Source organism: Callorhinus ursinus, unplaced genomic scaffold, assembly GCF_003265705.2.
Source record: "Callorhinus ursinus isolate GAN/ISIS: 27379988/994484 unplaced genomic scaffold, GSC_fseal_2.0 scaffold53, whole genome shotgun sequence".
NCBI classification, from domain to species: Eukaryota; Metazoa; Chordata; class Mammalia; order Carnivora; family Otariidae; genus Callorhinus; species Callorhinus ursinus.
In genome coordinates, this window is record NW_027397115.1 from 347,293 (window position 1) to 359,357 (window position 12,065).

General features: G+C 54.6%; 1 protein-coding gene across 3 annotated transcripts in view; it reads right to left on the reverse strand.

The window, feature by feature from the left end:
• Window positions 1-803: 803 nt before the first annotated feature.
• PHACTR3 (phosphatase and actin regulator 3) overlaps window positions 804-12,065 on the reverse strand; it is a 227,879-nt gene continuing 216,617 nt past the window's right edge. Inside the window, exons 8-12 of one of the 3 annotated variants that reach the window (XM_073883990.1) lie at window positions 9,346-9,401; window positions 5,486-5,547; window positions 4,459-4,599; window positions 3,170-3,246; window positions 804-1,416 (exon numbers count right to left, since the gene is read on the reverse strand). In XM_073883990.1, coding sequence (XP_073740091.1) covers window positions 1,401-1,416; window positions 3,170-3,246; window positions 4,459-4,599; window positions 5,486-5,547; window positions 9,346-9,401 — 352 coding nt within the window. In that variant the 3' untranslated portion in view covers window positions 804-1,400. The remainder of the gene's footprint in view (window positions 1,417-3,169; window positions 3,247-4,458; window positions 4,600-5,485; window positions 5,548-9,345; window positions 9,402-12,065) is intronic. The other 2 variants (XM_073883988.1, XM_073883989.1) reach the window with 2 other exon arrangements.

Genomic DNA, 12,065 nt, shown 5'->3' on the forward strand with positions numbered 1-12,065 from the left:
ACCCACTTCAGTCTTAAAAGCAGCTGAGCAGGAAGGGTCATGGAAAGCCATGAGGTAGGGTGCGCAGTGAGGAGTCACGGAGGACATGCACCTGCTCCAGGGGCTACTGGCAACCCCACCAGCGGCTAACGTTTACTGGAGGTGTAGAATGTGTTGGTCACACTCATCTCCTTTAGAAGTTACAGCAATATTTTGAGAGAGATGATCTTCCTAGAGAGAAAATAAGTATCTTGGTGAATAGCGCAGAGCTGGGATTTAAGCAACAGGGTCTGCAAGCTCCTAAAGTCAGGCTCCAAGCCACGGGGCTTCCTGCCTCACCACGTACCAGGCGGGAGGGCGGGCGGACAGGCTCACCTGTGAGGACGCTTTTCCAAAGGCCAAGGAAAAATACCTTTCGGGGAACATTATTTTTTTTATTTATTTATTTTCCCCCTTTGTGCCAACATTTTTACCTTTGTGCTAGGGTAAATGTCCTCTTCGTAATCTGCACTCCATCTAAACCTTTGTCTCTTATAACAGAGTTTTCCATAATGTTTGCAAATGTGAACCTAAAAATACTCAAAGACAGCCTAATTTTCATCGTGGCAGAGTTTTCCACCAAGTTGTTGCTCATCTCTGGGTTCACTACTCAATGATACATGAAGTTAAATTAACTTGAAAAAGATAATCTGATTTTCTAAGGCACAGGTACTAACAGAATTTACAAAACAAAACACACAAAAAGTTGGAATTCTCTTTTATGTGTTTGGATCTGATGGCTCGAAAGGACTAAAACTCGACTTATTTCGCAGATCTCCGCTCTCCTCCCAACTCCAAAAAAACGTAAAACCCAGGTTCATTTCCTGCAATAAGTAGTCATTTAATTAAAGAACAAAATTAACAGGAATCAAAATGTTGCAGCTGTATTTTTTGTTAGACATTATATAAAAAAAAAGTATAATACAGTCAATAATTTTGTGGAACATGAACTTAAAGAGTTCTCAAATTAACTGTGATCAGAATAAAAATGTCTTTTCCAACAGAATCCCGAACGCCGCTGCGCCGCACGACCTGCGTCAGAGGCCCGGAGGTGCGCCCGCGCATGCACGTCCCCCGGCCTCCGTTCTACTGCAGAACTGTAAAACCAGGTTCGAAGGCAAATGACCGTTTTCTTCTGGGAGAGCAACTCTGGGTCTCCACTGGGCCCAACAGTTTCCACTCTGCAGACGCCAGAGAGCGAAGGGCGTCCTCTGGGCTCCCCTCGTACAGGCGAGCTCAGCCCAGACTCCACCTGCCTCAGTGCGCCCGCTCCTCGCGCTGACGAGGCAGGGAGTCATGAGCCGAACTTCAGGAAAGTTCCCTGATGAATATTCAGTGTTGGTATCAAAAATTAAACACAAATTCTTCTCAGAAGAAAATCTCTATGGCCTGTGGAATCTAGGAATTATAAAAAGACAAATAGTGTAAGCTCATACATTCCTAAGTTAAAATGGTCAAAACCTCCCACAAATATATGTGTGGCTACTGAGAGCTGCTCAGAGAGCCAAGGTGGAAAACAGAAGGATGGGCCCGCCTTGCTTCAGGCAGTGGAGGGCCTCCGAGGGCTCCCGGGCCTGCGCTGGACCCCAAAAGGAATGATAGGCTGAGTTCTGCCTAACAGTCCGAAGGCTGCTGGTTAAGCTCTTGAAGTGTGCAAGGCCAAGGCTTTGCTAAAACAGGAGAAGTGATGAATCGGTTAATAAAACCACCTTTCGGAAACGAGAGTGACCGTTTTGTTTCGTTTTTGTAAGTTGGTAATGCGTTTGTGGTAACATGTAATACATTTAACAAAGTCTCAGGTGACTAAAAATCCTGTTCTTTTAAAAACTGATACTAAGTGCTAAAATGTGGTATAAAGACCTTCAGAATTATTTCCTGATGTCCAAGTTTTGGGCCAGCTCTTAAAATTCTATCATCCAAGAAAGGTATTAAAGACTTATGAGAGAAGATGTATATCTTCAGTAAACAACTCTTAATAACGTGTAATGGGAAAATGTATTCAATATTTTGACATTAACACACGTAACACTATGTAACCATTCTATCCTTCTTTAACATGGTAAACATGAAAAACAGCTTTAAATGTTTCACTGGACAATGTTGATTTCCTAAACATTTCTGAGTGTTTTGGATAATCGAAACTAAGATGATCTATGCCTGCCCAAAGGTATGCCAGTCCCGGGGGAAACCTTAACAACTTTATAAACTGTTTATTTGCCATCATTTTCTCCTGCTCTTACGACCTCCTCTTCCTCCCTTAATATATTCACCCCGAAACCGTCCTGGAGGATGGAAGCCCATCACACCCGGTTCTGCCCCACAGCCACGCCGACCTTACAGAGTTCGTCTCCTAAACCACCACAGTGGCCACTTGGGGACCAACCAGAAAAGGAAAGGAATCTGCTATTTTAGTTTAAGGCAGTATCCATACGCAGGATCTCCATTCTCTCAGTGTTTGGGGCTTCAGCGTCTCTAGGCCAAGGGGACGTGGCAAAGGGCCGAGGAAGGAACATCCCTCCCAATAAGCAAGGGGAAGCCAGTCTTGCCCCTGCCGCCCCCGCTGGAGGCCCCGCGGCATCTGTGGACACCAGGTCCACAGCACACATTCCCCACAACGACGACAGGACGGCTTGGTGCTGGCACATGGCCGATGTGTCCCCACCGCAACAGAGGCTCCCCGGAGCGGGGGCCCCCTTGACCTAACGCCTCGCTGCTGTCTCCACGCCCGGCATGACCCCTGGCATGCCACAGGGACTCCAGTATTTGAGTCTGGGGGAAGCATCAGCTTGTGTTAAAGATGCGAATATAAATGCAGGGAAGACAGGAACGGGTAAATGGAAGGGGCTCGGTGGCCTCCTGGCGGCACAGATGGGTGGGGCTCTGAAACGAGAGGTCTGGACACTACAGGAGGGGCGGCCGACGGGCAGGCAGGTCACGTTCACTGCGCATGAACTCCTTACGGCCTGGACCCAGTAACACGGCTCTGCAGCCCGCCCGCCCGCCCGCGCCCCTAGGAAGCCGCGTGTTCCATCCGGCTCTCTGCAGAGACGCTGAATTTGTTCACCCAGACCCGCAGGTCTTTGTCTTTCTTTTCGTTTTTTAAAGAAACATGTGGTAAGTACCACTAAAGTCATACACACAGAAATCCGACCTTGTCAGATGCTTGCTTGATGCGTGTACTTCCATCTCGTTACTCTTGTATTCGTTGAGCTCCTTACGAATGGCTGCCTGAAATTCAAAAACAGGACGTTAGAAAATGAACACAGGAAATCAGTACCCAGGTTGTGGATGAACAGTTGTTCCTAATCTTCGCTGAGTTCTGTCGTGCCGTAGTCTATTTCAAAAGAAGAAACATGGTTGGGCCTAGCACAGCCTCTGACACTCGGTCGCAGTCACCCCCAGCCAGTCCCCCGCCGTGTCCCAGAGAGGCTGGTGAGGCCGCCCACAGCCCCCACGGCACACACCACCACCGCCGCACCGAGCACACGCTGAGCCACCTGACGAAGGAGGAACAGCAAAATAATGCGGCAAGTCCGGCTTGGGGCGAACTCCCGCGGAATTCTGCAATGAGTTCATTTGGAAGCTGTTCTCATTTGGGCACGGGGTATGGCTCTGCGTCCTGTGACAAACAGCATCATAGCGCCTCAGGCCTGTCACCAGCCCGCAGGGACCCTGCGCTCCCTTGGAGGAGCCCTCCGGGGCCGGCTAAGGGCCGGGGAGAGGCTCTGAGTCAGGACGCGGGTCCACACGGATGACCCAGGACAGGCCTGCTTCTCACGGGGATATTCTGGGCCTTACATGAAGCGATGCTGGACAGGCGGGATTCAGAGATTCCGTCCAGGCAGGGCGAGGCTGGGCGAGGGCTCACTCAGCCCCTCCGCTTCCCCCACAGCCTCTGGGGCCTGCCGCTTCCTCGCTCCCCCCCCCGCGCCCCACACCAGTCCCTTCAGGCTGCTCGGAGGCCCCCAGAGACCCCGCACACCGGAGCGGTGGGGACGGAGCCAGAGCCGCCTCTGTCTACACTGCCCGTGTCACTGCAGCAGACTCTGCCTAAGCCCCGTCCTCTGCCTCTTTTCCACCAGAGTCTCTCAGCTCCCACACTCCTGACATCGGGGACTGGCTCGTCCTGGGGTGGGGCATCATGGGGCGTTCAGTGGCATCTCTGGGCTCCACCCCCCCACCCCCCATTTCTGACACCAAACATGTCTCCAGACACCGCCAAGGGCAAAACTGTCCCCTAGTTGCCAACAGCCATGAGCCCGGATCAACTCTGTGAAGCCGACATCGGGGCAAAGCACAGCCACAATCTGAACATCTGCTGGCACCACCCACCCCCCGCCCCCGGGTCCAGGAACAAACTCGCTGGCCCGCCGTGGTCTGCCCTCGCGTGGTACGCCCCCCCACCCCCGCCGCCGCCCAGCAGGGTGGCGCCGTCTGTACCTTGTCGGCCGCGGACAGTCGCGTCCAGGGTTTGTCTGCCCGTCTGTCATAGTCCTGAGCTTTGGCCACTTCCACATAATCGCTGAATCGGATCAGAATCTTCCTGTCTCGCAGTTCATCCACCGTGGGTCTCTGATTCAGCTGAAATCAGAGATGGCCCGTGAGCCGCCCACGGCCACACCAGCGTCCTCGAGGACTCAGGCAGACAGCACGTGTCTACAGGGACGCGGGACACTCGGGAACTGGGAGACACATGGCCAACACCAACAATCGCCCACAGGCAGACCTGAATTCCAGCCCCCGGCACATTCTGCGCCGGCGGCCCAGGCTCGGGGGAAGCTCGCTGAGGAAACTCAGGGGACGCGTTTGATGGCAGCAAACACTTGCTCCGACTCCCCTTAGACACGCCCAAATCAAAGGTCCGGAGAGAGAGGATGCTGCCTGGAGCAGTACCCCGAGGTCAGCCTCAGGAAGGACGCCTGTTCACCTCCGGCGGGGGGAGATCCCCTGCCCGTCCTTGCTCCGGAGCACGGAGAGCGGGCCGGCTCGCGGGGCTGTGACCTAGGCTGGCTGCGGCCGGTCCCACCTTCACCCCGCGGGTCCCACACCAAACCCTGGAGGCCAAGAAAACTTCTGCAACTGGAGCTTCTGGACAAGCTGAAGGTACCAAGGAGCCTGAAAGGTAAGTGAATGCTGACACCCAGGGATGCTCTTCCTAGGCTCTGTGTGAAGATCTCAGGTACACGAAGGTGGTGCCCAGTCACCGTCTGGCTCCCTGGGGGTCCGTGGAAATGTCATCGGGCCTGACCTGCCGCACAAGCGGCTTCCCCCCGACCCGGGGCGCGGAGGGCGACACCAGGACGGGCAGCGGTGCCACCTTCCCAGCGTCTGGGGAGCGAATTCGCTGCCATCCAGGAAGACATCACTGAGCGACACAGTGAGGCCCTGTGTCACCTGCCCTCCCCTCACCAGTGCACCTGTCACCTGTCCCTCAAGATCCAGGGATAAGACACTGAAATCATAGTACCTTTCTTGTCAATCTTTGCTTGATTTCTCTTCTTTCTTCCTGCTCTGTCTGATCATTCCTTTCTGTGAAAGATTAAAACAGAAAGAAAGAAAGAAAGAAAAACAGGTTGAGACTCTCCTCCTTTTGGCGGCTGAGGCAGGCTATCAGGGACACCCCATGTCACGGCTGGTCTTCGTCCACTTGGCCGGCCACACTCAGACCGTGGTCTCACTGCCATACGGAGACACTGGCACCAAGAGAAGCTTCGCCCACGTTCCAGCCCTTCTCCTCGGCTTTCTCCGTGCTGGACTCAGCACAAAAACTCAGCTGCGCAAATTTATTTGCAGGAGAAACAAGAAGCAGCCCTCCCTCCCTCCCTCTGCCCCAACCAAATATCTACCCTCTGTCTGTATATTTACATCCAGGAGTATAGATGACTCGCACAAATACTTTTAGCAGGGTAAGTAAACGTGCACATCCGTGACTACTAATACGTACCACATACGAATATCATATGTGAATATTAATAAACTGTCACTGCTTTTTTTTTCCCTTCTGCTTACTAGGTATACATACAGACTTTCAGCCAACCAACATACATAAGGAACACCCTTCTCCAGACTCTGGGCAACATATGCTTGCCTGGAATTCATACTTTCAGGGCATATTTCACATCTAAAGATACCATGCACCCAGCTGACTCTCCCCTGCAGGAGCGAGCTCACTCAGATGGCACAGCCTTTTAAGGGAGCCTCAGTGCTTCACTAAACTCGGCTTCGCCGCTGAGTTGTGACTATTAACATTCAAGCTGTGTTCATACCTACACGCGGGAGCTAAAAATAGAGAAGTCAGAGCCGTGGTGTAAAATGCAGGCTTTGCCCTGAGGTACAAGATAACGGATGTTCTATTTCTGGCGCTCCGGTTGCTAAATAAAGCCTCAGGTCCCGGGCTGTAGGAAGCTCCATTCCTGGGAAGGGAGGCTCATCTGCTGGCACAGACTCCTAGAAACACGGCTGGCTCGAGAAAGGGGGGCCCTGCTGCTTGCACTTCACATAATCTCACATCATCCGCCTTGACTTACAACATTCCACACATTTGTGCATTTGGGGGATTGGGTTCACGGGTGTTAGATATAGGGTACTCTTCAGTAACTTTTTTTAAAACGAAGACTTATCTTGCATTTGAATGTTTTAGAAAAGGAAATGAAGCCCTTTTATGTTCTTGGTTCCTAATCTAAGTGATAAAGCAGGAGAAACCACACGAGGAAGCTCTCTGCAGAAAGTTGATGAGACAATCAAGAAAAAATTGTGTAAGTACCAATATAAGGCCGACCATAAGGGATTTCAGTGATGACATGACGCTAATTCTGCGGATTTCTTAAAAAATAGGCCCTGGACAAAGGCCAAGGGCCGCCTCCATGTGAAAAGGGTAAAACAAAACCAGATCTTTGTCTTTAATGACCAACAGTGTCATTACCAAGGTCACATGAGTGCCGCAGGTGCTTTGGAGAGGTGGCCAGCAGGGGCCCCTCTGGAGCAGGTGCTCTGTTGGGAGCCAACCCCCCCAAAAGTCCTTCCCCAAAGCTTGAGCCCATGGCTTCTCTCTGAGCAACACCTAGTGATGGGTTTGTGGACCTTCGATTCCCAGACCCAAAAAATGCTGTGCCTTATACAAACCAAGGGATCCACGACCACAGCCTCCCTACCCAGATGTTCTAGAAACAGAGCCAGCAGCTTGGAAGCCACGTTCGAGTCTTCTGTAAACCATCAGAGATGCACTGTTGCTTCTAATGCAGGGGTTAGAACACAGCCCGTAGAGCTGGGCAACCTTTGGCTCTAACTCCTTGCCAAGATTCACGTCAAAAAGCTGTATTACTCCTTTAGTTAGCTTCCTTACCAGGCCAATGGGGGAGTGCGGTGCCACACCACACCAATTCAGCGCAGGTGCATAAGCAAGCCCTGAGTACCGTGGCTGGCACAGCGTGGGTCTAACGTGGGAGCATCGGGTTTGGGGTCGTCACCTGCAAAGGGGCCACTGTCTTATCCACAGATGACCCCCAAGCCGAGTTCCGAGTGTCCGTCAGACCTGATCGCAGTGAGTTGTGAGCCCACACTTGCAGATGAGCAGATACAATGTGACAACATTCTAAGGATTGATTATAGGCAGAAAATGCCCTAGAGCAGGAGGGCTTGAAGCCTGTGTCAGGGGCCTGTGATGATGCTGTTCTACGCTGGACCACACACGCTACTCTATTCTCAGCTCCACAGAACAGAACAAAACAATCGCCCACTGAGAACTAGCAAGGAAATTCGCAGACACTCCCACTTGGGGCACTTGAGATGCTCCTGAGCTAGAGACGCACCTGACTGGCTCAAGAGTGTGGAAGGGACCACCGTGGCCTGTGCGGAGGAAACCCACTCTCCCCTTCTGTTCACTGCACATGAGTGCATCAGTCCCAGTTAACCACTCTGCACCTCCATTCACCAAGCACTGGTGCTATTTTTAAGGCTCCAACGTTTATTTGCAAAGACTAATACAATTGGAGGTGCTTACTGGTGTGGGGACGTGGCATCCCCAGGAGCGGGGCCGAGATCCATGTGGAGCCGAGCCTGCTCACGGGGAAGCCCCGCCGCCCGCTGGGGCAGCAGACCCCTCTGCTCCAGCCCGCTCACCATCTCCTGGGCTGTGGTTTTGGGGGCATCTGTGAGGTCATTGCTTTATAAATGAGTGGTGGAATTTTTAAACATTCAAATACTTGGTGACTGAAATAGCTTGACTCTTCTGTCTCCTGGATCAAGCAGGTAGAGTCCACGAAAGGTTCTCTTTAAATCCTCAGAGGAGACCAAGTTCACACAACACAGAAGAGGAGGGACCACATCTTAAGTCTGACATCAAATACACGGAATCCCTTCCCTAAGGGTGAATTATGTCCCACCGTCCAAAATGGAGGGGCCCGCTCACGCGGGGCGGGGGGGGGGGGACAGGTAGCAGCCACAGGACCAGCAGGGGGCTCTGCCACCCACAGGCTTTCTGGCATAGCGTCTGCTGGGGCGCTGCCCTAACTTCGGGAAGAGCTCAGAGAATAAAAAAACCAAACTCAGAGAATATCTGCAGTGTTCATCACGTAAAGAAGAAAAAGAATGAAAATGCTTTAAAAATCCAGGCTCTTCGAGGACACCTTTTGTAGAAAATGTTTTGAAAACTAAAGTCTGCTGGCCGGACAGAGAACTCTCCGAGAAACACTTTTCAAGGGGTTTTACCACCCCCCAAACTATCCATGGCGTCCTCTGCACCGGGGAGGTTGTTTGGGGGCACTGTGACCACACACCTGCTGGGGGAAACCCAGGCCACATGGAGCCAGATGGACAGTCCTGCAATGGCACAGATGTGAGCCCCGGGGCAGGTTTCCCGGGGTTTCCAGGTCCCTGGAGCGGCTGGCTTCACCTCCCCTAGCTGTGGCACCCCAGGGCTACGTGCTCCTGCCCTCGGGTTTCTGACGTTGTCCACACCTTGCCTGTGGTCCCTGTGCCCATCAGGACCCCCCTCCCGAACTGCCAGGGAAACCTGCTCCAAACCCAGAATGCAAAGAGGATACTGAGCCATTTCCCCTAGATCTACAGGGCTAATTAAATAACCCGAAAATAGGGATATCTTTACGCCGCAAGGAGAGCTTTCTCTCTCTCTCTCTCTCTCTCTCTCTCTCTCTCTCTCTCTCTCTCTCAATTGTAAAAGGGGAGATTTCCAAGCGCATCAACTTCAGGGCTTGCTTCTGCAGCCAGACTTCACAGGGCTCGGGGAGCACCCAGACCGCAAAGCAGGCTGTGCAGGGAGAACCCGCCCCCCAGCCTCCGCACCGGAGCCAGGGGTCCCCAGCTACTCACGTTTCAAGATGTTTCTTCTCTCCAGTTCCTCCACGGCCGGTCTTTGGCTCAGCCGTCTGCGGAAAAACACTAGAATTACATTTTGCACCATGCTGGCTGCAGATTCCGCCTGGTCTCTGCCAGGGGCAGAGGTGGCCGGAGCACCCCCGAAGATCGCGTCCCCAAAAGCTGGAGGAGGGGAGGGGACCCCTGGCCACGGCTTCTCGCTGGCCAATCCAGTAAGATCCTGCACAGGACGGAGGTCGCCCTGTCACGGAGTTCCTGGGGCGGACCCCTTGCCACCTCGGGATGTGCGGCTCATTTCCAGACCTGCCGATAGCAGCCCCCCAGCGGGACGCCCCCCAGGCCGAGCTCCGCCACTGCCGCCCGCCGCTGGGGCGGCACCTGTCCCGCGCTTGTCCCAAGCAGCCTCGCCGGCAGCCCTCGGCAGGGGGAGTGACAGGGAGCGCCGCCTCCCAGCCAAGCGGAGCCAGCCGCAGAGGGAGGGGCGCCCCCACCCGTCCCCCCTCCCCCCACCCGCCCCTGCCCGCCCCCACCCCACCCGCGCCGTCCCGGCAGAGGACCAGGCTTTCCAGCCGGGTTTTGAGTTGAAGGAGTCGGAGGATCCAGCCAAAAACAAATACATAAAATAAAGAAAAGGCTTGTCAGGAGAGAGAGGCATAATTAGCCAAATTTAGTGCCAAGTGCTCATTATTCTTGTAACTCTGATACTGTTGTCCTTGGGTCAGAGCCAGGAGCCGTCCCACTTCCGGCCCCGTTACCACCACCAGAGACAACAGGGCTGAGCCTGTGAACGCCCAGAATCTGGGGCCACCACACGTTGCCCAAAGAGGATGCAGCCTCCAGAAATATTTGTCTCCTCCTCACAATCCCTGTCCCAGCACAAAGCCGAGGGCGTCCCCAGGGCTCCCTTGCCCCTCCCTCCGCCGAGCGCACCACGGTCGCGGGCTTTGTGCGCCCCTGGCTCTGTGGGCGGCTGCTTCCACGGCTCGTCTGGATGTCTGGTGAGACCTGAGCCTGCCCCCCGACGAGGCCTGGCTGGGACCCAGGGGCGAAGGCTCCTGACCTGCCCCGGGCCGGGTGGGGCAGGGGGGGCACGCAAGATCTGGCTCCAGGACAGAGGCTCCCTCACCCTCACCGAAAGATCCCCGATGCCCCTCACACACTCCCTCAGCAAAGGACCAGGGAGGCGGTCCCACGCCTCTGGACGCAGCGCTGAACCAGCTCCCCCTGCCCTGGAAAGCTCAGAGTCTAAGGAGGAAGGTAGACGAACCATAAAAAAGTGAACAAAACCATTCTAGGGAGTGTAACGCCACAGAAGAAACAGGACCAAGGCATGTGACGAATGAGCAACCAGGCGGGGGCAGGGGCGGAAGGTTTCGGGGAGACCCCTTTCCTCTGAGACCCTCACGAAGGGGAGGCCAGCCACGGGAAGATCACACCTGCCTAGCCGCAGTGCCCCTAACTGCTCACACACGGGGCCTGAAGACGGCGGCGGGGGGGTAGTGATCATGGCAGGCTTCGTGGAAGAGGGAACTTTGGGCAGAGTTGTGGAGAATCTATAGGGGGCAGAGCCTGGTGACAGGCCACACCTGAGGACTGAGGCCACAGATTTCCTCAAACCTGGAGAGTATCCCGAATCCCCACCGGCAATGCCTCCCCACCCCCGAGCCTCTTCTTGCTGGAGGCTTGTCTTCTCTTCCAAAATGAGAACCCATCACAGACTTCCCCAGAAGTGTGAGAACTGAATGAGGTAATGCACCGAGCGTCTGTGAATGCTAGCTTGGCACAGGGTAAGCTCTCAAAAATCATCTCAAGAAAACCCAACCTGTCAGCTGCCAACTGGCCACGGATCGAGTGCCCAGAAAGGCCCGTCACCCAATTCCTGCATCTCTGAAAAGCATGGACAGCTCACCACCAGGATCTATGCCACTGGGCCACGTGAAGGTGGGCCGGGCCCCGCCCCGCACCGCAGGGTCCTCCCAGATGCCACCGGGCTAACGGCACAGCTGGCCTCCAGACCACCTCCGACCCGGCTAGAATGGGCAGTCCTCTGGGTGGACGCAGCCCGGTCAGGGACACCGCTACGAGCAGAGCGCAGGCACCCTCACTCACTGACCCTCCCCGCAGAGACAGCCCGGGCTGGAGCAGAGGACCCGAGCCGCTCTGTGTGGTTCTTTCCAAGAGAGAGGATCCCAATCACCGGGGATGGGGGAGGAGGGGGCCCCAAGGGCAGTGCTGCGTGTCCAGAGTTCCAGTCTAGACTCACCCCTACCCAGGAGGCCACCCAGTACACAGGATCCCACTTCATGAGACTGAATTTCTGCCTTGGGTTCGCCCGACCTTCCTTCATCACGTTCTGGGAGCCCCTACTCATGACACGAGGAGCCCTGGGGACAGGGTGGTGAGATGTGGGACCCAGTCCTGTGCCGGGGCCTGCAGGCTCTCCTGGGGTACAGAGACTCACTCTGTTATCACGCAGCACAAGGACAAAGCCCAGGGTAGGTGGGCTGACATGGACAGGGCCGGCTCCCTGGAAGATGCTCCTGGAGTTGAGATCCAACAGATAAGTGGGGATTGCTAAGCGAGGAGGTGAAGGAAGAGCAAGTGCAAAGGTCCTGAGATCAGGAAGAATTCTGCAAGTGCTCTTTAGACTGAATGGAGGTGTGTGAGCATCTCTGGGGCAGGAGAGCTGGGTGGGGGCACAACCTGGAGTCCGG